At 49.7% G+C, this 27,200-nt stretch overlaps 2 protein-coding genes across 8 annotated transcripts in view; one reads left to right on the top strand and one right to left on the bottom strand.

The window, feature by feature from the left end:
• LOC140413213 (nuclear receptor coactivator 7-like) overlaps positions 1–5,302 on the bottom strand; it is a 193,891-nt gene extending 188,589 nt beyond the window's left edge. For 3 of the 5 annotated variants that reach the window (XM_072500887.1, XM_072500886.1, XM_072500889.1), the window contains exon 1: positions 4,860–5,300. The gene's annotated coding sequence lies outside the window, so the exon portion shown is untranslated. Of the gene's footprint in view, positions 1–4,445; positions 4,814–4,859 lie in introns of those variants that run through there. The other 2 variants (XM_072500890.1, XM_072500888.1) reach the window with 2 other exon arrangements.
• Positions 5,303–5,383: 81 nt separating this feature from the next.
• Positions 5,384–27,200, top strand: part of mtfr1l (mitochondrial fission regulator 1-like) — a 62,908-nt gene continuing 41,091 nt past the window's right edge. Inside the window, exons 1-2 of one of the 3 annotated variants that reach the window (XM_072500884.1) lie at positions 5,384–5,511; positions 23,202–23,358. In XM_072500884.1, the coding sequence (XP_072356985.1) occupies positions 23,344–23,358 (15 nt within the window). In that variant the 5' untranslated portion in view covers positions 5,384–5,511; positions 23,202–23,343. Of the gene's footprint in view, positions 5,596–5,672; positions 5,690–23,201; positions 23,359–27,200 lie in introns of those variants that run through there. The other 2 variants (XM_072500883.1, XM_072500885.1) reach the window with 2 other exon arrangements.

Genomic DNA, 27,200 nt, shown 5'->3' with positions numbered 1-27,200 from the left:
TGGACTTGGAGATGGGGAGGAGAGGGACCAGCACCCGTTGTGGCGCTTGGAGGTGGGGCTGCTGCTGGACGAGGAGGTGAGCGAGCGGGTCCGAGGAAGTATAGAGAGGTACTTGGAGACCAACGACAACAGGGAGGTCCGAGTGGGGATGGTATGGGAGGCACTGAAGGCGGTGGTGAGGGGGGAGCTGATCTCCATTAGGACCCACAAGGAGCGGAGGGAGAGGGAGAGGCTTGTGGGGGGAGATGATGAGGGTAGACAGGAGGTATGCGGAGGAGCCAGAGGAAGGAATGTTAAGGAAGAGGTGTAGCCTGCAGGCTGAATTCGACCTGGTGACCACCAGGGAGGAGGAGGACCAGTGGAGGAAGGCCCAGGGGGCGATTTACGAGTATGGGGAAAAGGCAAGCCGGATGCTGGCGCATCAGCTTCGGAAGCGGGACGCAGCTAGGGAGATCGGGGGAGTTAAGAACAGGGGAGGGAGTGTGGTGCGGAGTGGGGTTGGCATCAATGGGGTCTTCAGGGACTTTTACGAGGAATTGTACCGATCCGAGCCCCCACGGGAGGGAGGGAGGGATGGGCCGCTTCCTGGACCAATTGAGGTTTCCAAAGGTGGAAGAGGTACTGGTGGCGGGATTGGGGGCCCCGAGTGGGCTGGAGGAGCTGATCAAAGGGATAGGAAGCATGCAGGCAGGGAAGGCACAGGGGCCAGACGGTTTCCCGGTCGAATTCCCGAATACCGGGCAGCACGGTAGCCTTGTGGATAGCACAATTGCTTCACAGCTCCAGGGTTCCAGGTTCGATTCCGGCTTGGGTCACTGTCTGTGCGGAGTCTGCACATCCTCCCCGTGTGTGCGTGGGTTTACTCCGGGTGCTCCGGTTTCCTCCCACAGTCCAAAGATGTGCAGGTTAGGTGGATTGGCCGTGATAAATTGCCCTTAGTGTTGGGTGGGGTTACTGGGCTATGGGGATAGGGTGGAGGTGTTGACCTTGGGTAGGGTGCTCTTTCCAAGAGCTGGTGCAGACTCGATGGGCCGAATGGCCTCCTTCTGCACTGTAAATTCTATGATCTATAAAATATACATGGACCTGTTGAGCCCGCTGTTAGTCAGGACCTTTAATGAGGCAAGAGGGGGGGGGCTTTGCCCCCGACGATGTCCCGGGCACTGATCTCGATCCTGAAGTGGGACAAGGATCCCCTCCAATGTGGGTCTTACAGACCGATTTCCTTGCTAAATGTAGATGCCAAGGTGCTGGAGAAGGTCTTAGCCACGAGGATTGAGGATTGTGTGCCGCAGATCATCCATGAAGACCAGACGGGGTTTGTGAAGGGGAGATAGTTGAACGCGAATGGGTGGAGGCGTTTGAACGTTATCATGATGCCGGCGAGGGAGGGTGAGGCGGAGATAGTGGTGGCGATGGACGCTGAGAAAGCCTTCGATAGGGTAGAGTGGGGGTACCTGTGGGAGGTGCTGAAGAGGTTCGGGTTTGGGGAGGGGTTTGTCAGGTGGGTTAGGCTGTTGTATGAGGTCCCGATGGTGAGTGTGGCCACAAACAGGAGGAGGTCCGAGTACTTTCGTTTGCACCGAGGGACGAGACAGGGGTGTCCCTTGTCCCCCCTGCTCTTCGCACTGGTGATTGAACCCCTGGCTATGGCACTGAGGGAGTCAAGGAACTGGAGGGGGTTGGTGCGGGTGGGGAGGAGCATAGGGTGTCACATTATGCGGACGACCTGCTGCTGTTTGTGGCGGACCCAGTGGGAGGAATGCCGGAGGTAATGAGGATTCTTAGGGAATTTGGGGACTTTCCGGGGTACAAGCTCAACATGGGGAAGAGCGAGCTGTTCGTAGTTCATCCAGGGGACCAGGAGAGGGGGATTGGCAAGCTCCCTCCCACTAAAAAAGGCGGAGAGGAGCTTCAGGTATTTGGGGGCCCAGGTGGCCAGGAGCTGGGGGGCCCTGCATAGGCTTAATTTTACAAGGCTGGTGGAGCAAATGGAGGAGGAGTTCAAGAGGTGGGACGCATTGCCGCGGTCCTTGGCGGGTAGGGTGCAGTCAATCAAAATGACGGTGCTCCCAAGGTTTTTGTTCCTGTTCCAATGCCTCCCCGTGTTTATCCTGAAGGCTTTTTTCAGGCGGGTTAACAGGAGTATAATGGGGTTTGTGTGGGCGCAAGGGACTCCGAGGGCGAGAAGGGTGTTCCTGGAGCGGAGTAGAGATAGAGGGGGACTGGCGCTGCCCAACCTCTGTGGGTACTACTGGGCCGCCAATGCGACAATGGTGCGCAAGTGGGTGATGGAGGGGGAGGGGGCTGCATGGAAGAGGCTGGAGACGGCGTCTTGTGTGGGTACGAGTCTGGCGGCGCTGGCAGCGGCGCTGCTGCCGCTCCCTCCAAGGAGGTATACCACGAGCCCGGTGGTGGTGGCTGCCCTCAAAATTTGGGGGCAGTGGAGGCGGCACAGGGGGGAAGTTGGGGCCTCGGCGTGGACCCCATTACAGGGGAACCACCGGTTCGCCCCAGGAAGAACAGGTGCAGGGTTTTCGGGATGGCACAGGGCAGGGGTACGAAAGTTGGGGGACCTGTTTGTGGACAGGAAGTTGGCGAGCCTGGGTGAGCTGGAGGAGAAGTACGGGCTCCCCCCGGGGAACACCTTCAGGTACTTACAGGTAAGGGCGTTTGCCAGACGGCAGGTGGTTGAATTCCCGCGGCTACTGCCACACACATTACAGGACAGGGTGCTCTCGGGGGTGGGGAAGATCTTGGAAACTTACCAGGTGATGCAGGAGGAGGAGGAGGCCTCGGTGGTGGAGGTGAAAGGTAAGTGGGAGGAGGAGTTGGGAGAGGAGATTGAGGAAGGGACGTGGGCAGATGCCCTAGGGAGGGTGAAGTCTTCCTCATCGTGCGCGAGGCTCAGGCTCATACAGTTTAAGGTGCTGCACAGGGCACACATGACCGGGACAAGGATGAGCTGGTTTTTTGGGGGTGAGGACAGGTGTGTTAGGTGCTCAGGGAGCCCAGAAAATCACACCCATATGTTCTGGGCATGCCCAGCGCTGGAGGAATTTTGGAAGGGCGTAGCGAGGACGGTGTCGAGGGTGGTAGGATCCAGGGTCAAACCGGGCTGGGGGCTCACAATATTTGGGGTGGCAGAGGAGCCGGGAGTGCAGGAGGCGAAAGAGGCCGGAATTCTGGCCTTTGCACCCTGGTAGCCCGGCGAAGGATTCTTCTTCAGTGGAAAGATGCGAGGCCCCCAAGCGTGGAATCCTGGATCAGTGATATGGCAGGGTTCATTAAATTGGAGAGGGTGTCATTCGCCTTGAGAGCGTTGGTACAAGGGTTCTTTAGGCGGTGGCAACCGTTCTTAGACTTCCTGGCAGAACGATAGACATTGGTCAATGGCAGCAGCAGCTCAGGGACGGGGGGGGTTTCTTTATTATTGTTTTTGTTATTTACACTGAAGGGGTGTATATACCTGTTGTGTTGAGTCGGGGTGTTAATGTTAATTTATTATTTATGTACGGGGGGGGGTGTATGGGGGTTGCTTTTCTAGATTGTGTTTTGTACTTAACCCTGCTGGGTTCCTTTTTTCATTTTGTTATTGATATTTTATGGAAAACCTTGAATAAAAATTATTTTTAAAAAAAAGTTACTGTTCCTGAAAAATTAACTCTTTCAAAAAGGGCATGCATATCGACAGAAGATTGAGGGGTTACCCAATAGATGTCTTCAAAATTATGAATGCTTATGGTGGAATAATGAATTATTATTTTCCCTGATCAGATAGATGGTCATGGGAGGGTACAAGTTTAAAATTTGTATGTCTTTACAGATGGTTAGAGTCTGGAATTTTTGGCTAAAACACATTGCGGCAGTAGAGGTTAAAATTATTTTAGAAAAGGAGTTAAACATTTGCCCAAAGAATAATATTGAAAGGGTATAAATATTACCTAATATAACATCAGGATATCCCAAAGCACATTAAAGCCAATGATGAACTTTTGATATATAGTCACATTATTGTAACATAAGAAATGTGGCAGCCAAATTGCACACAGTAAGCTCTGATAAGCAGAAATGTGACAGGCAAAGGAAATGCTTCGAGGACACCCTCAAAGCCTCCTTAAAAAAGTGCAACATCTCCACTGACACATGGGAATCACTGCCTGATTGAAGAAGAAGCATCCAGGAAGGAACTGAACACCTTGAGTTGCATTGCCGAGAGCAAGCTGAAGCCAAGCATCGACTGAAAAAGGAATACATGGCAACCCCGGGCACCCCACCCACTCCTGCAACCACCACTGTCTGCCCCACCAATGACCGAGACTGTTGGTCATGATTGGACTCCTCAGTCACCTGATAACTCATTTTTAATGTGGAAGCAAGTCACCCTTGACCCGAGGGACTATCTAAGAAGAAGACAAACAGAAATGTGATATTAATCAGATTACCTGTTTTTATGATGTTGGTTGAGTGATAAGGATCAGCCTTGGACACTAAAGCTCCCTGTTCTATCTCCTAGTACTGAACATTGACTTGACAAACAAAATCTTCAAGACAGTGCACTCCACTAAACTGGGTCTCAAACCCATAACCTTCTAATTCAGAGGCAAGTGTGCTTCCTACTCAGCCACGGTTAACATGCAGAATTAGACAGCACGTCTAAGCATCAAAGATTTGATGGACTGCATCTGTTCAATTCTGAGTTTACCTATCACCCTGCCTCCCAACACAAAAAAGTTCTCACCTATCAGTTTTTGACCAAAGCCCTTTTTAATTAAAGCTACATCCAAAACATCTTACATTATATTAACTGCACAACAAAAACATGATTTTCAAAACAGAAGTCTTTTGTGTACACTTACTTGTGTCTTATCATATATCAGTTAAGATTTTCAATTTCAGGAGATGATTTGACACGGCTGACATCAACAAATCCTGAGAGTTTGACGACATGTCGCACCATTTTCTCAACCACACACTTTTTGCAAAAAGGAGTCGCAGAAAATAAAATACCGGATCTGAACAGCAAATCACCTGCCACAACAAATCCTCCGTCTTAAATCTTCAATAGACACCATTCCACTCCTTGTAACACCCATCCCTATCCATTGATAAAAGGTGAACACCCCAACCCGACAGGCAGTCACGACTTAATAATAAAGATCTGACTGAGCCCAAGAGAAAGTAAACACTGGAGCTAAAATCCTATTCCGTACGATAACGCACCGACAACATTGCTCAGCAACATTAGAAATGCTGGCGCAATGCTTTTGCTGCACATTGGCCAAGCTCTGCAGAGGGCGGAGCTGCGGCTGCTCACTGAACGAAAGGAGCAAGCAGGCTCCAGTACCGATAGCTAGGCCGCCGCCCCACATACACCCTTCCCTCAAAGGCCATTGGCTGCAGGTCAGTCGCGCAGCCAATGGGTGGCGGCCATGTTAAAGTGCCCATGGAAACGAGTCCTTCCCTCCCACCGCAGGGCCTGTGAGAACCTGAAGCTGCCAAGTATACCGGGTTAGTTTTTATTGTCCGACTGTGTTGGCGTATTTAATGCAGAAAGCCACCCCCCCCACCCCAACTCCCTTCTTTGATTATAAGGTACATTTATAAGTTTACACGGAGCCTTTTTGCGCTTAGAGCTTTTGACCAAATGTCATAACCAAATACGCAGGCTGTAATTTTGATCATTAACGTGAGTTTAGCCCTTTAATTTCTAGTTAATAATTGATATGTTAAAATACTTTTTTTAGAAACTGGCGAATGGGCCCAATTTGGACGATTACCTTCATTGACCTGCAGTGAAATTTAAATTTAAGGGATGTACAATATTTTGTCTCGAGGGTGTGTGTACATTGGAGCCACACGGAAAGTTTGAATTTCATTCGTTGCAAATATCTCAAGCCGCTGGTTGACCTTGGCGTTTCTGATTTAACTGCTAGTTAGGCAACTGCTAGAATCGGGCTTCGCCAAAGCTCAGGCCCACAAAATTCCAACTGGGTCAAAACAACAAATAATAACTATAAATAGGTCAGAATTGTCTGAGTTGTAAGACTTAAGTACCAGGGCGCAGAGTCACTTTGGTCCAAATGACAATGTAGTATTGTCAATGCCAGACTGTCCACAATGTTGTTGATTATTTAGTCTCGACAAACAATGATTTACATTACGCTCAACTTTATTTTTTTGTATTTTATAAATGCTAACTTATGACAGAACTTTCTACACAGTTAATTTAAAATTTTGGTGGTAAATTGATGGTGGGTGGCAGGTTTGGGTGGCTTGAGTGCATAAAAACTTTTCTGGGGCTTCATTATGCATGTTTGAAGTATTCTACACTAGTTTGTCAAATTATTTAGTACAAAGTCATCCAATTTTATACTTTTTTTTGAATAAAAATATATATTTTAAAACATTGTTTTTATATCCAGATTATGGTAGAATTTAGCATTGTCAACTCTTCAAAAATGGTGAAAATGTACAATGATTTTATCAATTGCAAATTTTTAGAAATGCGTGGAACATTTTTCTCGTGCAATTGTTTTCTTAATTTCATTACCATCCACTTTATAGATCCTTCATTTGATGCTAACTGTTGAGCTTTGTTACTGTGTGATTGGTTGTCTACTTTTGATGGCCCCATCCTTAACCATTGGCCTCACTAAATCCTTTGATCTTTCATTAATTAACTGTGGGGAATCATGAAAATTAAAGGAAGCTTGTTTTCTTATTTTATGCTGTACACTTTCTGAGCATGACAACTTTAAACACTCTTGCATCAAGTCCTGTGTCAAACATGACCAGCAGCCCCATGACTAAGATTATCTTCTACTGCAGTGGTTCCCAACTTGTGGTCTGCGGATCACTGGTGGCCTGCGAGAGTACTGCAGGTAGTATGGTGGTGGGGGGGGGGGAAAGAGTACAATTAATGTACCTTGTATGTATCAATTGATACATTAGCAATATAATGGTAGCATAGTGGTTAGCACTATAGCTTCACACGCCGGGGTCCCAGGTTCGATTCCCCGCTTGGGTCACTGTCTGTGCAGAGTCTGCACGCTCTCCCCGTGCCTGCGTGAGTTTCCTCTGGGTGCTCCGGTTTCTTCCCACAAGCCCCGAAGACGTCCTATTAGGTAATTCGGACATTCTGAATTCTCCCTCTGTGTACCCGAACAGGTGCTGGAATGTGGTGACATGGGGCTTTTCACAGTAACTTCATTGCAGTGTTAATGTAAGCTTACTTGTGACAATAAAGATTATTATTATTAATTTGCTTCAGAAACATCCTTGTGTAATATAATTTGCAATGTATTTGTGAGTGCACGTCATAAATTGTTGAAATATCTGTGTTTTTGATATACAAATTTGACTCTCAGCTGTAGGCTCTGTAAAAAAAGAATCTTTAAAACGTTTTGCGTACACTGTGGTCCGCAAAAGCTTTTGATGGCAATCTATGATCCACATAAAGGAAAAGGTTGGGAACCGCTGTTCTAATGCCTTTTGCACACCTAAACATGACAGCAAAAGCTTGTAATTTGAAACCTCTGACCTTTTGTGCTGCGATTTATCTCATCTTCGTTTTGTTAGTGTTATAGTCAAATGAGTCCTCTCACGTGGTCATTTTCTCCATGTCCACATACTGAATTTAAGACTCTTGGTACTCTCCAAAACAATTCTACCCTGGGCTACAAGCTAAGGAAATCTTGATTTTCCTCCTACAGACTACAGGCTGCTAAAGCTCAAATTTGGCATTATATCATCACTTTTTGTTTTTATCCCTCCTTCAAGCTTGATGATTACTGATGCCTAGTTTTGTTAATAAGTGAATGTATCTGATGTCAGGGTGGGCTTTTGGAGTGCACTTCTGCTTAGATGTTTCATTTGCATTACTAGATCTATTTGAGAAGTAGTTAGAAAAATGCCTCTTTTGTTTCAAGTCTTGGGCTGCTTAGAATTATTTTACTTTGGAACTATGACTATCAAGGCCAATGTGATTCTCTAATGATTGACAAGACAGCATATGAAGTTGGTTATGAATATTTGCTGGTATTTTAAAATATCAATCTAGAAGAATTGAGTAGGAATTCTATGCAATAAAACATGTTGCACAGACAGGGTATGACTCCAGGAAGGACTGATTAGTTTTGAGTGATGATGCAGATGTGGATCCATGGATACTGGAATTTTTCCAAAGGATCAACGTTAGAAGATGGGGTTGTGGGCTGTTTTATTTTGAATGCTGTTGATTGTTTTAAAATGCTTTGGATTGACTCAGCTACTGTGGAGCTACTTAAGTCTTACACACCAGGTTAAAGTCCAAGAGGTTTGTTTCAAATCACTAGCTTTCGGAGCACAGCTCCTTCATCAGGCAAGTGAAGAGGTGGGTTCCACAACCACCTATATAGACAAAGTCAATGATGCAAGACGATACTTTGAATGCGAGTATTTGCAGTTAATTAAGTATTTACAGGTCCAGGCGAAGCAACTGGAGAGAGGGATAATCACAGGTTAAAGAGGTGTGATTTGTCTCAAGCCAGGCAGCTGGTAGGATTTTGCAAACTCGGGCCAGATGGTGGAGGGATGAACGTAATGAGACCTGAATCCAAGGTCCTGGTTGAGGCCGTACTCATGCATGCGGAGCTTGGCTATCAGGTTCTGCTCAGCGATTCTGCGTTGTCTCGTGTCCTGAAGAACGTCTTGGAGAACGCTTATCTGAAGATCGGAGGCTGAACACCCTTGACTACTGAAGTGTTCCCCGACTGGAAGGGAACATTCCTTTTTTAAAAAAGAATTTTTTAAAATTGGATTTTTGAACCGAGTATATTTTGCTGTTATGTACACAAGGTATATAAGTAGGCATCCGTTTGTGCCGGCGAGGCACTTATGGAGGGCAATCCTCAAATGGCTCTGGTGCCGGTGTTGCCCCTCGCTTCTCCCGGCCGGAGTTCGCCGCCGTTGTCTTCTCGTGCACACTGCCGCTTCAGCAGACCCTCCCGTCTTCCGCCTGTATTCTCCTTTTTCTCTGTTCCTGTGGATGTCAAGTTGGTTAACATTTCCCTGCCTCCCTCCCCCTCTGCCCCCACCTACCTCCCTGGCTCTCCTCTATTGTTCCCTGTCTCTCTCTCTCTCTCTCTCTCTCTCTCTCTCTCTCTCTCTCTCTCTCTCTCTCTCTCTCTCTCTCTCTCTCTCTCTCTCTCTCTCTCTCTCTCTCTCTCTCTTTCCCCCCCCCCCCCCCAGTCTCTTCCCCATCCCACTGTGGTTCGCCTTTCCTTTCTCTTAGACTGAGTTGTCCCCGTTCTCCCCAAATCAGGCCAAATTGCTGCCGTTGCCCCCCCCCCCCCCCCCATACGAATGCCATGATTAGTTTGTCCAATGTTTTGAAAAAGGCTTGGGGATGTAGATTGGGATGGATCTGAATAGGAAGAGGTACCTGGGCAGCACGTTCATTTTGATCGTCTGGACTCTCCCCGCAAGGGAGAGTGGGAGTGTGCTCCATCTTTGCAGGTCCTTTTTTACTTCCTCTGTCAGACTGTTGAGGTTCCATTTCCAGTCGTGGGCTATTTGGATCCCCAGGTAGCGGAATTTGAGTTGGGCTTGTTTAAACGGCAGTCCCGTTAGTGCTGCCCCACCTACTTGTGGGTGTACCGGGAAGATCTCGCTTTTGCTCATGTTGAGTTTGTAGCCCGAGAAGGCGCCAAACTCTTTCAGGAGCGCGATGATTCCATCCATGCTGCTTTGTGGGTCCGAGATGTAGAGGAGCAGGTCATCTGCATAGAGTGAGACTCTGTGCTCTCTGCCGCCTCTTCGGATCCCCCTCCAGCTTTCGATCGCTAGGGCAAACAGCAGCGGGGACAGTGCGCATCCTTGTCTGGTGACCCTGTGCAGCTGGAAGTATCGTGAGTCTGTATTGTTTGTCCGTACGCTCGCCATGGGAGCGTTGTATAGGAGTTTTACCAATGAGGTGAATCCTGTTCCAAGCCCGAACCACTCCAGTACCTCTGTGAGGTATTTCCATTCGACTCTGTCGAAGGCCTTTCTGCGCCGAGGGAGACGATCACCTCTGGTGTTCTCTCCTCGGAGGGGGTCATTATCACGTTCAGCAGGCGCCTGATGTTGGAGGTAAGCTGTCTACCTTTGACAAAGCCCGTCTGGTCTTCTGCGACCACCTCTGGCACGCAGTCTTCTAGCCTTTTGGCTAGAATCTTAGCCAGTATTTTGGCATCTTCGTTCAGCTGTGAAATGGGTCTGTATGACCCACATTCCGTTGGGTCCTTATATTTCTTGCGTATCAGCGAGATTGAGGCCTGTGCTACCGTGGGTGGCAGTGTTCCCTTGGCCAGCGAGTCTGTGAACATCTCCTGCAGGTGCGGGGCCAGTGCTGTCGCAAATTGTTTGTAGAAGTCTGCCGGGAATCCGTCCGGTGCCTTCCCCACCTGCATGGAGCTTATGCTCTCTCCCAGTGCTAGTGGTGCTTCCATGCCCCGTTTTCTGCCCTCCCCCATGACTGGTATGTCCAGTCCATCAAGGAACCGTTTCATCCCGGACTCCCCCCTTGGGGGCTCTGAGGTCTACAGCCCTTGGTAAAAGGCCCTGAATGCTTTGTTGATCTTTTCTGGCGCTGTTTGTAATGCGCCTCTAGTATCCCTGATTTGTGCAATTTCTCTGGTGGCCAGACGGGCTTTGTCAAAGGTAGACCGGTTTCACAGCTGGTGTGCCAGCAGGTGGCTGGCTTTGTCTCCGTGTTCGTATAGGGTCCCACGTGCTTGGCGGAGTTGAAGCACTGCTTTCCTGGTGGAGAGCAGATCAAAGTTCCTTTGTAACTCTTTCCTCTCTTTCAGGAACTCTACGTTCGGGGCCTCGGAGTATTTACGGTCTACCTCCAGTATGGAGTCGACCAGCTGCTGTCTAGCCGCCCTTTCCTCCCTATCTCTTGGCGCTTTGAAACCGATGATTTCCCCTCCAGTACGGCCTTTAGCACTTCCCAGAATGTGGAGGGTGAGTCCTCCCCGTTCTGATTGTTCTCCGTGTATTCTGCTATGGCCCGCGATATCTTTTCGTTGAAGGCCTTGTCAGCTAGTAGGGCAACGTCCAACCTACATGTGGGGCATTGGGCCCTGCCCGTTTCCAGCCACGCGTCCATGTAGTGTGGAGCGTGGTCTGATATCACAATTGCGGAGTATTCCACTTTTGTCTATCCCCGGAAGCACCGTTTTCCCCACCACAAAGAAGTCAATTCTGGTGTGTACGTTGTGTACTGGGGAGAAGAAGGAAAATTCCTCCAGGGGTCCACCGCTCCCATCTGTTCCATAAAGTGACCGAGTTCCCTTGCCATGTTTGAGGTTTTCCCCGTCTTGGGGTTTGATCTGTAAGTCGTTGGGTCCTGTACACAGTTGAAGTCCCTCCCCATGATTAGCTGGTGCGTCGCTATGCCAGGGATTTCTGCCATGGTCTTCTTGATGAAGCTTGGGTCATCCCAGTTGGGCGCGTACACGTTAACTAGTACTACTGGTGCCCATCCAGGGTCCCGCTAACTATGACGTACCGTCCCCCTGGGTCCGTAACCGTCTTTGTCACCCTGAGCATCGTCCATTTGCTGATCAGTATGGCCACCCCCCTGGTCCTCGTCCCGTAACAGGAATGGTAGTTCTGTCCCACCCAGCCCTTTCTCACCCGCAGTCGGTCCTGCTCTCTCAGGTGGTCTCTTGAAGGAAGATTATGCCTTCATGTTTCTTAGGTGGTTGAGGACTCTGCATATTTTCACTGGGCCGTTGAGTCCCCTTACGTTCCAGATGACGATCCTGGTGGGGGCTTCTATTCCCTCGCTCCTGTGGGATTAACCATATTCACCTGGTGGACGTGCCCCTGCCCTCCGGGGTTCCCACTTGTTAGGGGGCTGTCCAGGATGGCCGCTGTCACTGCTCTCTCCATGCGGTCGGGCCCCTGCGCTCCGGGGCTTCCCTCCGTCCAGGGGACCCCCGCCATGGTCGCCCGCTGTGCGGCTGCCACGTGGGTATCCCCCTTCACTCTGGGGTTTCCCTTCGCCCAGAGGCCGTACTGGGAGGATGCGTGCAGCGATTCCTTGTTCCGAGCCCTTGGTTGCGGCACACTGTAGCCCTATTGCTGTTCCTTTTCTAGCCTTGCTTGTCACTCCGTCCCTGTGTTCCGCCCCCCCCCCCCAGTCTCTCCCTTTCCTCCCCCTTTCTCCCCCTATTCCGTATATCCCTTCTTTGTCCCTCTTTCCCCTGCTCCAATCCCCGTTTGCTCTCCCGCCTCTGTTGAGTGGTCCCCTCTGCATGGCGCCGTCCCCTCTGTTGGGCACGCTGCGGCCCTGCTTTTTTGCATGTCCCCGGTGCTAGCTTTCTTGCTAGTGCGGCGACCCCCCTCTAGGGAGTTACTGTCTCGCTTCTCCCCTACCCAGCCTCAGCGTTTTTTTTGCCCACTCTTCCTCCTGTTTGCTCACCCTTCTCCGCTGCTCTTGTACCCTTGTGCTGGGGCCTGGTTTCCCACCTATGGTGGTTCGTTGGGTAGCGGTTTGCTTTTTGTTCAGGGTGCACTTGCCATGGTGGGGGTGGGGGGGCCTGGCATTGAAGGGCTGCTTTTGCTCTGTTGAATTCGGCCCGTCTCCTGGCAAGGTCTGCCCCAATGTCCTCGTACACTCTAATGAGGTGTCTCCCCATTTGCAGGTTCTGTTTTGCCTGGCCCAGCGCAGGATTGTTTCCCTGTCTTTGTACCGGAAGGGAACATTCCTGCCTGGCGATTGTCGCGCGATGTCCATTCGTCCGTTGTCGGAGCGCCTGCATGGTCTCGCCAGTATCATGCCTCGGGACATCCTTTCCTGCAGCGTATGAGGTAGACAACATTGGTCAAGTCGCCTGAGCATGTACCATGTACCTGGTGGATGGTGGTCTCGCGTATAATGGTGGTACCCATATCTATGATCTGGCACTTCTTGCAGAGGTTGCCATGGCAGGGTTGTGTGGTATCATGGTCGCTGTTCTCTTGAAGGCTGGGTAGTTTGCTGCAAACAATGGTCTGTTTGAGGTTGCCCAGTTGTTTGAAGGCAAGTAGTGGGGGTGTGGGAATGGCCTTGGAAAGACTTTCGTTGTCATCGATGACGTGTTGAAGGCTGCGAAGAAGATGTTGTAGTTTCTCTGCTCTGGGGAAGTACTGGACAACGAAGGGTACTGTGTCTGTTGTGTCCTGTGTTTGTCTTTTGAGGAGGTCAGTGTGTTTTTTGCTGTGGCGCGTTGGAACTGTCGATCGATGAGTCGAGCGCCATATCCCGTTCTTATGAGAGTGTCTTTCAACATCTGTAGATGTTCCTTTTCATCTGAGCAAGTTCTGTGTATACGGAGGGCTTGTCCATAGGGGATGGCTTCTTGTGTGTTTAGGGGTGAAGTGGAGCATCGTGAGGTTATCCGCGGTAAAGCGAAGTGCTGAGGTGACCTTCCTTGATGGAGATGTGTGTGTCCAGGACTGCAACCGATTCTGGAGAGTAGTCCGTGGTGAATCTGATGGTAGGATGGAACTTATTGATGTAGTCGTTTCAGTGATTCTTCGCCGTGGATCCAAAGGAAAAAAAAAATGTCATCGATGTATTTGGTGTATAGAGTCGGTTGAAGATCTGTGTGCGGTGAAGAGGTCTTGTTCGAACTTGTGCATGAAGATGTTGGTGTATTGAGGTGCGAATTTGGTCCCCATGGCTGTTCCGTGTGTCTGGATGAAGAACTCATTGTCGAAGGTGAAAACGTTGTGACCCAGGATGAAGTGGGTGAATTGTAGAATTGCGTCTGGAGATTGGCAGTTGTTGGTGTTGAGTACTGACACTGTCAAAGCAATGCTGTCTTCATGGGGGATGCTGGTATAGAGTGCCGAGACATCCATTGTGACGAGGAATGTTCCTGGTTTAACTGGTCCATGGGTGCTGAGCTTCTGTATGAAGTCCGTCGTGCCCACCCTCATCCAACGCCGTCATCTCTCAATCATGGCTACCATCAACACCGCAAACTGCCGGCTCAAAGAGGATCTCCAAGACGATCGCGCATATAGACACTGACATCAAGTTTCTACAAAGATGCAAGAAAGCAGACAGGATCCCGAAAAGTATACAGATCACAAACCCCCTCAAGTCGACTTACAACACAGACTACGTTAAGAGACTCTGCCGTCGCACCTCTCTCACACTCAACCACCTCGTATACCAGCTCCACAGCAGACGCCGCAACCTCGAAACCAAGATAGAGTCCGTATTCTCAACTTCACAGGATACAGCAGACCAGCTGCGGTACACCGCCAGACAGACGAGACAATGCTACTAAGTCACCGATATGCACACCAAGAACAGGAAGCTTTAGAAACTCTGCGTCACCACCACCAGCAGCAACCAAGCCTCTCCTGGTACCACAGTAGAAAATAATACAGGGCAATCCATTGTCAACTTGTCGGACTACACCCCTTCAACCAGACGAAATCTGAAGTCCTCAGCAGAGGCTCTATTTCTGCACCATCACCAAAATGGACCCCATCAGTCTCGTGGCAGACACTGAGGAATTCATCAGGCGCATGAAGCTCCGGAGTTCTTTCACAGACCCCAAGTGCCGACAGCGAACCCAATGAGACAACCAGTGAACCGGAACAGCAGAACGAGAGATCTGCGGTGCGGCAACTGAAGAGGGAAGAGCAAATTGGACCCCTCCAGAAGTCCGCTGCCCTAGATTCAACATGTATGCTCAAGCCGTCAGGAGTCGTGTCAATGCCAGGTTCATCAATCGCATTCTCAAGACAGCCCTGGACGTCACCCAAGCACAACGCGATGCCATCTGCGCTCTCAAGATCAACTGCAACATTGTCATCAAACCAGCAGACAAAGGAGGGGCCACTGTCTTACTGAACGTAACGGACTACTGCAAAGAAGTGTACCGACAACTCAACAACCAATAACACTACAGACAAGTTACCTGCAGATCCGACCAAAGAACACACCCGCCAACTCAACAGACTGATCATGACCTTGGATCCAGACCTTCACAGCACCCTACATGCTCTCATCCCATTTGGCCCATCGAGTCTGCACCGACCCTTTGAAACTTAACTCTACTTAAGCCCACACTTCCACCCTGTCCCCGTAACCCAGTGACCCCCTCCTAAGCTTTTTGGACACCAAGCGCAATTTAGCATAGCCAATCCACTCACCCTGCACATCTTTGGACTGTGGGAGGAAACCGGAGGACCCAGAAAAACCCACGCAGACACTGGAAGAACGTGCAGACTCCGAACAGACAGTGATCCAAGCCAAAAACCAAACTTGGCACCCTGGAGCTATGAAGCTGCAGTGCTAACCACTGTGCTACCGTGCCGCCCTTGCACGCCTCGTGCACAAGTTCGAACAAGACCTCCACACATAACATGATCTTCATCCGATGCTATACACCAGATACATCGATGACATTTTTTCCCTTTGGACCCACGGCGAAGAATCACTGAAACGACTACATGATGACATCAATAAGTTCCATCCCACCATCAGACTCGCCTGGACTACGCTCCAGAATCGGTTGCATTCTTGGATACGCGGGTCTCCATCAGGGAAGGTCACCTCAGCACTTTGCTTTACCGCAAGCCCACGGATAACCTCATGATGCTCCACTTCTCCAGCTTCCACCTTAAACACATTAAAGAAGGCATCCTCCTATGGACAAGCCCTCGGTATCCGCAGAATTTGCTCAGATGAGGAGGAACATAACAGACATCTACAGATGCTGAAAGATGCCCTCGTACGAACGGGATATGGAGCTTGACTCATCGATCGACCGTTCCAATGCGCCACAGCAAAAAAATGCACTGACCTCCTTGGAAGACAAACACAGGACACAACCGACACAGTGCCCTTTGTTTTCCGGTACTTCCCCGGAGCAGTGAAACTACGACATCATCTTCGCAGCCTTCAACACGTTATCGATGAAGACGAACATCTTGCCAAGGCCATCACCACACCCCCACTACTTGCCTTCAAACAACTGCGCAGCCTCAAACAGACCATTGTTTGCAGCAAACTACCCAGCTTTCACGAGAACAGCGACCATGACACCACACAACCCTGCCATGGCAACCTCTGCAAGAAGTGCCAGATCATCGAAATGGGTACCAGGTACTTGGGGTGGGATTCTCCGCTATCCGGCAGGACGGGGCGTACCAACGCTGAGGAATGGTGTGAACCACTCCGGCGTTGGGCCGCCTGGAAGGTGCGGAATAGGCCGTAGCCGGCGGGGCTGGCGCCGTGCCAGCTGGCGCCGAAGGGCTGGGCGCCGCGCCAAAGGGCCTCCGCCAGCCGGCATGAGTTGGCACATGCGCGGGATTGCCAGCATGTACTGGCGTCGTCCAGCGCATGCGCAGGGGAGTTCTCCATGCCGGCAATGGCGGACCATTACACCGGCCGGCGCGGAGGGAAAGAGTGCCCCCACAAGCCCGCCCGCGGAAGAGTGGGCCCTGATCGCGGGCCAGGCCACCATGGCCCCCCCCCCCTCCCCCCGGGGCCAGATCCCCCCGCACCCCCCCGAGGACTCCGCAGGCCGCCCGCATAGCCAGGTCCCGCCGTTACGGACCTGGTGTAATCTACGCCGGCGGGAATGGTTGAAAACGGGTGGCCACTCAGCCCATCGCGGGGCGGAGAATCTCCGGGGGGGGGGGGGGGGGGGGCGCGCTGCCAACGGCCCCTGCCGAAAAACAAGCGTCGGGGAATCCGGCAGCCGCCGTCGGGGCGGGGTTTACGCGGCCCCCCCCCGGCGATTCTCTGGCCTGACGGGGTCGGAGAATCCCGCCTGTGGTAAATAATCGTGCGACTTTGCCAATGTTGTCCACCTCCTACGTGGCGGGAAAGAATGTCCCGAGGAGTGATACATTGGCGAGACCATGCAGGCGCTGCGACAACGGATGAACGGATGTCCCGCGACAATTGCCAGGCAGGAATGCTCCCTTCCAGTCGGGGAACACTTCAGCAGTCAAGGGCATTCAGCCTCTGATCTTCAGGTAAGATTCCTCCAAGGCGGCCTTCAGGACGCGCGACAACGCAGAATCGCCGAGCAGAACCTGATTGCCAAATACAGCACGCAAAAGTAGGGCCTCAACCGGGACCTTCGATTCATCTCTCATTACATTCACCCCCCACCATCTGGCCTGAGCTTACAAAATCCTAGCAACTGCCCTGGCTTGAGACAATTCACACCTCTTTAACCTGTGAGTATCCCTCTCGCCAGTCGCTCCGTCTGGACCTATAAAGACTTAATTACCAGTAAATGCTCATACTCTCATTCAAAGTATCGTCTTGCATCATTGACTTTGTCTATATCTGTGGTTGTGGAACCCACCTCTTCACTCGCCTGATGAAGGAACTGTGCTCCGAAAGCTAGTGATTCAAAACAAACCTCTTGGACTTTAACCTGGTCTTTTAAAAAAATATTTTATATTCTCCTTTTTCACATTTCTTCAAAATTTACACCCACCAACAAATAATCAACGGTAACAAATATAATGTCAAACCCCTTATTAACAACAACAATCCCATCCTCCCACCAACCCCCAAACAACAACCCACACATGTCAACACAAACATCAAATAAAAATGGAATCAGGAATCGGCCGTAGTCGCCATCAACATACAGTCTTTCCCCCCCCCCCCCCTTAATGTTCAATGTCATCCAATGCTTGAAAGTGCATAATGAATAACGCCCATCTTTCCCCTCAGTTCAAATTTCACCTTCTCAAGAGTTAAGGATTCCTGCAGGTCCCCACGCAACGGCACAGGGTGGAGAGGTTGACCTCCACCCCAACAGGATCAGCCTTCGGGCGATCAACGAGGCGGGCGAAGGTTACACCATCTGCCTCCGCACCTGCTTCCAACCACAGCCGATCTGGCACCCCAAATATGACCTCCAGATGGCCCGGGTCCAGTTTCATGTGCACCACCTTAGAGATTACCCCAAAATCTCCCTCCAGTAATCCTCCAGGTTTGGACAGGACCAAAACATATGAACCGGGAAGCTCTGTATCTCCTTCTTGGCAAAGTCTCGAACCTGCATGTATCTAAACAATTCCCCCTGCTCCAGCCCATACTTCGCTCCCAGCCCCTTCAATCCTGCAAACCAACCCCCAAGAAACCAATCTTTTAGTGACTCAATCCCTTCTCATCCCATTTCCAAAAATTTCCGTCCCACTTCCCTGGCTCAAATCTGTGATTTGCCCTGAATCGGCATTTCCCTTGACCCTGCCCCCAACCTGAAGTGCTGGCGAAACTGCCTCCAAATTCTCAACGATGCTATTACTACCGGACTCTCTTTGAGTATTTCCCCGGGGCCATCGGGAGCTGTGCTGTTGCTAGTGCCTTCAATCCCGACCCCCTGCACAAACTCTCCTCCATTGTGACCCCTATGGGACTCCATCCCTCTGACCCAGCTCCGCACCTTCTCCACGTTCGCCGCCCAGTAATAATACAACAGGTTTGGAAGACTCTACCCCCCCGACTGCCTTCCCACTCTGTAGCAGCGCCTTTCTAACTCCAGCCACCTTCCCTCCCCATATGAATGAGGTAATAATTCCTTCAATCTCTCTAAAAAATGCGTTTGGCAGGAAGATCGGCAGGCATTGAAAATCCCTGCCTAGTCTCACGGTGAAAAGGAAAATATCCCGGATGACGTTATTTGTGCGGACAACCGTCCTCGGCTCCATGTACAGTAGTTTTACCCAGACCACAAATCTTGGTCCAATCCCATACCGCTCCAGAACTGCCATCAAGTAACCCCATTCTACCCGGTCAAACACTTTTTCTCGGCGTCCAATGCCACAACCACTTCTGTTTCCCTCCCTTCCGGTGCCATAACCACGTTCAATACCCTCCTACTGTTCGAAAAGGGCTACCTCTCTCTCTCTCAAACCCCATCTGATCCTCACCTATCCCCTTCGGGAGGCACTCCTCCAGCCTACCTGCCAGTACCTTTGCCAACACCTTTGCTTCCACATTTAAAAGTGATATGGGCCTATACAACCCACACTCCGTCGGATCCTATCCTTCTTAAGCAACAAGGAAATAGATGCCTGCCCCAAAGTTTGTGGTAACACCCTTCTCCCTATTGCCTCCTCAAACATCCCCACCATCAGTGGTGCCAGCTTATCCTTGAATTTTTAATAATATTTCACTGGAAACCCATCCGGCCCTGCCACCTTCCCCGACTGCATCCTCCCAATCGCATCTTTTATTTCCTACCCCTCGATTGCCCCTTCCAATGTAGCACTGTCCTCCTCCCCTAATCTCGGGTACTCCAGCCCATCTAGAAATTTCTGCATCTCCTGGCCTCCCCCAGGTGGCTCTGACCTGTACAACCTCTCATCGAATTCCTCGAAGACCTTATTAACCTGATCCGGAGCCACTACCAGCTTCCCTGTCCTGCACCTGAACAATTTCACTTGCCGCCACCTCCCTCTGAAGATGACCCGCTAACATACTTCTCTCCATGCTCGTAAACTGCACCCCTTGCTCGCTTCAGTTGGCGCACCGCCTTCCTGGTAGATAGTCGGTCAAAACTCGCCTGTAACTCCTTTGTCTTTTCCAACTAAAAGAACAAAGAAATGTACAGCACAGGAACAGGCCCTTCGGCCCTCCACGCCCATGCCGACCATGCTGCCCGACAATCTTCTACACTTCCTGGGTCCGTATCCCTCTATTCCCATCCTATTCATGTATTTGTCAAGATGCCCCTTAAATGTCACTATCGTCGCTGCTTCCACCACCTCCTCCGGTAGCGAGTTCCAGGCACCCACTACCCTCTGCGTAAAAAAAAAAAATGCCTCGTACATCTACTCTAAACCTTGCCCCTCTCACCTTAAAACCTATGCCCCCTAGTAATTGACCCCTCTACCCTGGGGAAAAGCCTCTGACTATCCACTCTGTCTATGCCCCTCATAATTTTGTAGACCTCTATCAGGTCGCCCCTCAACCTCCTTCGTTCCAGTGAGAACAAACCGAGTTTATTCAACTGCTCCTCATAGCTAATGCCCTCCATACCAGGCAACGTTCTGGTAAATCTCTTCTGCACCCTCTCTTAAAGCCTCCACATCCTTCTGGTAGTGTGGCGACCAGAATTGAACACTATACTCCAAGTGTGGCCTAACTAAGGTTCTATACAGCTGCAACATGACTTGCCAATTCTTATACTCAATGCCCCGACCAATGAAGGCAAGCATGCCGTATGCCTTCTTGACTACCTTCTCCACCTGTGTTGCCCCTTTCAATGACCTGTGGACCTGTACTCCTAGATCTCTTTGACTTTCAATACTCTTGAGGGTTCTACCAATCACTATATTCCCTACCTGCATTAGACCTTCCAAAATGCATTACCTCACATTTGTCTGGGTTAAACTCCATCTGCCATCTCTCCGCCCAAGTCTCCAAACAATCTAAATCCTGCTGTATCCTCTGACAGTCCTCATCGCTATCTGCAATTCCACCAACCTTTGTGTCGTCTGCAAACTTACTAATCAGACCAGTTACATTTTCCTCCAAATCATTTGTATATGCTACAAACAACAAAGGTCCCAGCACTGATCCCTGTGGAACACCACTGGTCACAGCCCTCCAATTAGAAAAGCATCCTTCCATTGCTACTCTCTGCCTTCTATGTCCTAGCCAGTTCTGTATCCACCTTGCCAGCTCACCCCTGATCCCGTGTGACTTCACCTTTTGTACTAGTCTACCATGAGGGACCTTGTCAAAGGCCTTACTGAAGTCCATATAGACAACATCCACTGCCCTACCTGCATCAATCATCTTTGTGACCTCCTCAAAAAACTCTATCAAGTTAGTGAGACACGACCTCCCCTTCACAAAACCATCCTGCCTCTCACTAATACGTCCATTTGCTTCCAAATGGGAGTAGATTCTGTCTCGAAGAATTCTCTCCAGTAATTTCCCTACCACTGAAGTAAGGCTCACCGGCCTGTAGTTTCCTGGATTATCCTTGCAGGTTCCAATGTCCGCAGCCCCTCCCCCACCTCACCTCTGTTCACTAGCTGACTTTAGTTAGCTAGTGAGGGCCTCCCCTCCCACCCAGTCCCAGAAGAAGCAAATCCAACCCATACAACTCAATAAAATACCATATAACTGTCACAACAAAGAATGCCAGTCAAACCAAGCAAAAAGCAAAAACTTAAACTCTATAACAATTAAATCAAGTAAGTTACAATACAGGTCAAGGAACAGAAAGTTACAACATTAATACATTCTCCAGCATCCTCAATCACAGTCCACAACCCCTCTCCAGTTCCACTCCTGACATCTGCCCCAAGTCTTTTGCCTTCACGAACGCCTCAGCAGCCTGCACCTTCTCAAAATAAAAATCTTTGGTGTTGCATGTCACCCTCGGCTTCGCCGGATACACCGCACCAAATCGTACCCCACTGTTGTGCAGTGATGTCTTTATTCGGCCGAACGCTGCTTGCCTCTTTGCTAACTCCACCGTCAAGTCTTGGTATATCTGCACTCCAGCACCAGCCCACTGCACCTCCTGCTTCTGCTTCGCCCACCCTCTCCTTTGTGTGGTATCTATGGAAGCAGATGATTACTGCTCTGCGTGGCTCATTTAATTTTGGCTTCGGTCTTCATGATCGATGAGCTCGGTCCAGTTCATACAGGGAGGGCTGCTCAACCACCCCCATCAACTCCGCCAGTATCTTGGTGAAGTACTCTGATGGCCTCGAGCCCTCTGCCCCCTCGGGCAAGCCCACAATCCTCAAATTGTGCCACCTCGAGCGGTTCTCTAAATCTTCGAGCTTTGCTCGAAGCCCTTTTGTTAGCCTCCACCACCCTCCGCAGCTCGCCATCAATCGAGGTGAGCTGGTCGCTGTGCTGCGACGTGGCCTCCTCCAATTCCTTCATCTTCTTGCCCTGCTCTCTCACCTCGGCTGATGTCTTTGCCACAGCTACCCTCACCGGGTCAATTCCTCCTCCACCAACAATGTCAGTGCGACCACCATCTCCTTCCTCAACACCTCCATGTGCCTCGCAAACCTTTCTCCAGCTACAGCCATCATCTTTGTCATCGTCTCCACCGTAAGCAGTGCGGCCCCACCTTGTGGTCCAGCCTCCGTCATCTTGCCAACACCTTTAGGCCCTCTCATTTGACGGCGAACCCTCGCTCCCTCCCTTCTTCACAACTTTTTTTTCAGACCTTTTGGCATCTTTTAGTGACTTTTTATCTCCCTTCCTTCAATCCTCCAAAAGTTACCCCTGGGACGGGACTTTAAACCTCCTAAAAAAAATATACCTCAAACGGGAGCCACCCAACGTGTGACTTCCCCTCTACATACTGCCACCGGAAGTAACTTTAACCTGGTGTTGTAAGACTTCTTACTTTGCCCACCCAAGTCCAACGCCGACATCTACCCATGGTGGTGCAACTGCCACAACTAATTTATCCAAAATGTGAGCAGATTTTTCAGAACATATTGTTGGATGTGGGTTGGCATGGAACCTTTTCAGTGAGGTGGATGCTCTTAATAAAAATATTTATATTTTCAGCTTTGTAGTTGGTATCAACCAGGCAGGGAAAAGCCTCAAGGAAGAGCTGCATGGTTCTAAAGTTAAGTTATGTAGCAGACAGTATGTGCTCTCTTCACTTGTTTAAATTAAATGTTACTTCTGCTTTGTGTTTGTTTGAGTATTCAGTATGGGTAATACTACATCTCCCAAATTTTCAGTTATATTATCTCGGCCACTGTTTGTTCATGGTGCTAAAATTACCCCTTGGGACACTAATTTATGAAAAATTGTTGACTCATTTTAGTTTAAATAGGCTAACATTTTGGCGAGAATTGCAAAAGGGCATTTCAAACATAATTAATATTCAGACACCAATATCACAAATGTAACTTTAGGGTCCTTGTTATATATCTTTCACTGTCTGAATCTATAGCATAATAAGTTTTTAAATACGGTTGTGCTTGCATTTTCTACTTTCTGACTTGCAACCTCAGAAAATTGAACGGGTGGGCTAATAACCATCAGAGGGTAGATTTGTGTTGTTTTTTTTACACGCTGTATGGAAGATACAGGTTTAATGGCTGCATTAGCTTTTTTGTTTTGGACTTTCTCTTGTGTTATCAAAGAAGAATACTCTGTTAAAATTGCTAAAGCACTTATAAAATAATTGTTTAATTTGCAGAAGTTTGCTGATCCACTTTGACCCGCATGAATAGGTGAAACTTGGTTCCAGGAGTATTCTTCCCTAATTTGTCTGCTTCAGAGCCACAGTGTTTTTGATTCATTGCATTGTATCAGCTTGGAATTCTTCAGTGCAATTTAAGATGGAGACCGATACTGTAAGTAGTGTATATTATTTGGGAAAACATTTCTAAACATTGAACACTGTACGACGGAATTGGGAAAGGTATAAATTGGTCATCCAGTACTTTGCTGAAGCTGACACAAATTTAAATTGATGGATTGACAAACTCTCTAATTATTTGCAGCTTGCTTTTTATGAATGCTAATATTTGATTTGCATGATTCAAAACTGTACATGTTACTTTTGTTTGGAAGCCATGTCCCTTGATTAATATTGGAAATGAGTGTGTTTCACTGGGAAATCATTTAATGGATGAGCCGAATATTCCCTCAGTTTTGAACCAGGATTGAAATTCCGCCTCAAACTTTTTAATCTACACAGTTTAATATTAAAAATTTTTTAAAAAAAAATCAGTTTTCATATTTTATATCCAATAAATTATACATTACCAGGGAAAAAAAGCGCAAAAAGCAACACATATATTTGCAAGCGAGCATCTTCATAACAGCAACTGTGACTGTGCCCCCCCCTCTTGAACTGGCATAAATATTTTGTATTCCCATTTATATTTGATTTGGGCCTTAGCTTGTCATTGGACCGGTCCCCCCCCCCCCCCCCCCCCCCCCCCCCCCCCCGGCTCTACTGGTCGCTGGTTACGAACAGATCTTGAAACAAGTTGGTGAACGGTTCCACGTCGTATGGAAACCTGCTTCCGATCTGTGGATGGGAAATTTTATTTTCTCGAGCCTGCGAACTTCCGTCTGGTCGGACAGCCTTGGATGGTGCTGCAGATTGCCAGTCGAGCAGTATTCTCCGGCGGGCAATTAGGAGGCAAAGGCTAGGGCCTCGGACCCCCTTCCCATGAAGAGCTTTGGCTGATCTGATACCCCGAAGACCGCCAATTTTGGGATGGCTGCACCCTCACTCTCGCAACCCTGGACATGGCCTCGAAGAAGGACGTCCAATACCCGATAAGTCTGGGCAAGCCCAGAACATGAGTGTAGTTGGCTGAGCCTCCGTGGCACCATTGACATTTGTCCTCCACCTCCCGGAAGAACCCACTCATTCGAGTTCTGGTTAGGTTTGCTCTGTGCACCACCTTTAGCTGTGTTAGGCTCAGCCCTGCGCATGTCGAGGTGAAGTTCGCCTTGCGCAGTGCTTAGATCCAAAGTCCTTTCCCTATCTCTATGCCTAGTTCCTCCTCCCACTTTTTCCTTGTCTCATCGAGGCGGGAGCAAATCTCTTTCAGCTGTCGCCCATGCATGTCCGCACAGGTCCTCTTCCCCCAGGTCGCCCACGTTCAGCAGTCTTTCTACTTGTGAGCGTTCTGGTATCTGCGGGTACATCGTTATTTCTTTGTGGAGGAAGATTTTAACTTTAATGTATGTCAGATTGTTGGTAGCTGCAGGAGCCTCTCCATTAGCTCCAGGCCCCCCCCCCCAAAAAAAAAACCACACACAGACACAACACACAAATGGCATGATTAGCTTGTCGACCGTGTTGAGAAGGATTTTGGGGATGTAGATCGGGAGGGACTTGAACAGGAAGAGGAACTGTGCAGCAGTACAGACTATTTTGATCGTCTGTATCCTCCCTGAGATGCAGTTGGAGAGTCCCACCTCTGCAAGACCTTTTTAACTCCCTCCACCAGACTTGTCGGGTTCCATTTATGGATCCATGTCCAGTCATAGGCTATTTGGATCCCCAGGTAACTGAATCTGGCCCAGTTTAAAAGGCCATCCCTCCAGCCTCCCCCCTCTGGGTTCACAGGGAAGATTTCTCTTTTTTGTAATTTAAAGTACCCAATTCTTTTCCAATTAAGGGGCGATTTACTGTGGCCAATCCACCTACCATGCACATCTTTGGGTTGTAGGGGTGAGACACACGTAAACACTGGGAGAATGTGCAAACTCCATAGGGCCAGTGACCCAGGGCCGGGATCAAACCTGGGTCCTCAGCACTGTGAGGCAGCAGTGCTAACCACTGTGCCACCGTGCTGCCTAAAGATCTCGCTGTTACTCAGGTTAAATCTGTAGCCTGAGAAGGCTCAGAACTCCTTTAGGACTTTCATGATCCCTTCCAGGTGAATATGCCACGCTAAATTTCCCTTGGAAAAATTAAAAATAAACAATAGCGGGTTCAGTGGGCATCTCTGCCTCATGCCTCTGTGCAGCCGGAGGTATCTAGAGCTGTTGGTGTTGGTGTTGTCCATATGCTTGCCGTGGGAGCACTGTACTGTAGTTTCACCCAGGACGTTAATCCTGCCCCAAACCCAAATCGTTCCAGTACCTCTTGAGGCACCTGGAAGCACTTCAACCCTGTCGAAGGCCTTTTCTGCATCCAGGGAGATGATCCCTTCTTGTGTTCTCTCCCCAGATGGGGTCATTGTCACATTCGGCAGGCGCCGAGGTTCGATGTTACATGCCTGCCCTTGACAAAGGCCGTCTGGTCCTCCATGACTACCTCTGACATGCAGCTCTCCAGCTACCTCGCCAAGGCCTTAGCCAGGATCTTTGCGTCCGCATTAAGGAGTCAGATGGGCCTGTAAAACCTCCACTCCGTCAGGTCTCCTTTTTGGGTATCAGCAATATTGAGGCTTTAGCTAGTGCTGGTGGCAGGATGCCCCTTAGTAGCAAGTGTGGTACAGGGCCTGTGCCAAGGCAAATTTTTTTTGTAGAGGTCCACCAGAAAGCCATCTGGTCCCAGCACCTCCCCGCCTGCATGCAGTTAATACGTTCCATGACATCCCCCAGTTCTAGTGGTGCTTCCAGACCCCGTCTCTTGTCTTCCCCCACGACCGGCATGTCCAGTCCATCGAGGAACTGCGTAATAATCTCTGAGTACCCCTCTGGGGGTTTGGGGGATGTACACCCTCAGTAGCAGGTTGCGAAGGCGGCTGGTTTTGTATCCATGCTTATAAAAGGTCCCCTTTGTCTGGCGGTGCAGGTTGACTGCTTTCCTGATGGATGGCAGGTGAAAGTCCATTTGCAACTTTTCCCTCTCTGCCAGAAGTTCCACGGTTTTGGCCATGGATTACCATCGGTCCACCTCCAGTATGGAGTCGACCAGCTGTTTCCTGGTCACCCCCTCCTCTCTGTTTTTGCGCGCGATTTAAATGTGATCATTTCTCCCTTTATCACAATCTTCAACATCTCCCAGAATTTCGAGATCTCCCCTTTAAGACTATTGGTTATATACCCGTCTATGGCCTGTGATACCCGATTGCAAAAAGCTTTATCAGCAAGGAGGGCCGTGTCCAGGCTCTATGGGGGGAGGTGTTGAGACCGACCCGTCTCCAATCTCTCATCCATTTAGTATGGAGTGTGATCGGAGATTACGATTGCGGAGGATTCCGCTCCCACTATCCCTGGAAGCACCAATTTCCCCACTACAAAGAAGTCGATCCTCGAGTAGACCCTGTGGACATGGGAGAAGGAAAATTCCTTCTCCCCTGGGTGTGTGTGAATGCCCTTGGGTCCACCACCCCCATCTGCTTCTTGAAGGTGTTCAGCTCCATTCCCATATTCTTCAGTTTCCCTGATTTGGGGCTGGTCTGTGGGTCCTGTACATAGTTAAAGCCACCCTTCCCCCATGATGAGTCGGTGTGTATCCATGTTGGGGATTTCTGCCATGGTTTTCCTTATGAATTCTGCGTCATCCCAGATGGTTCATGAGGACCACTGGTGATCCTTCCAGAGCACCGCTGGCCATGACCTACTGTACCCCCCCCCCCCTCCCCCAGCTACTGTTTTCCCCCCCCCCCCCCCAGCTACTGTTTCTCCCCCCCCCCCCCCCCCCCCCCAAGGTACGTAACTGTCTTTGTCACCGTGAATGCTGTCCTCTTATCAGTAGTATGGCCATCCCCCCCCACCCCCC

This window comes from Scyliorhinus torazame, chromosome 1 (genome assembly GCF_047496885.1).
Source record: "Scyliorhinus torazame isolate Kashiwa2021f chromosome 1, sScyTor2.1, whole genome shotgun sequence".
In the NCBI taxonomy this organism is placed as follows: Eukaryota; Metazoa; Chordata; class Chondrichthyes; order Carcharhiniformes; family Scyliorhinidae; genus Scyliorhinus; species Scyliorhinus torazame.
The sequence above is the reverse complement of the archived record's forward strand: the minus strand, read 5'-3'. Positions and strand labels throughout refer to the sequence as shown.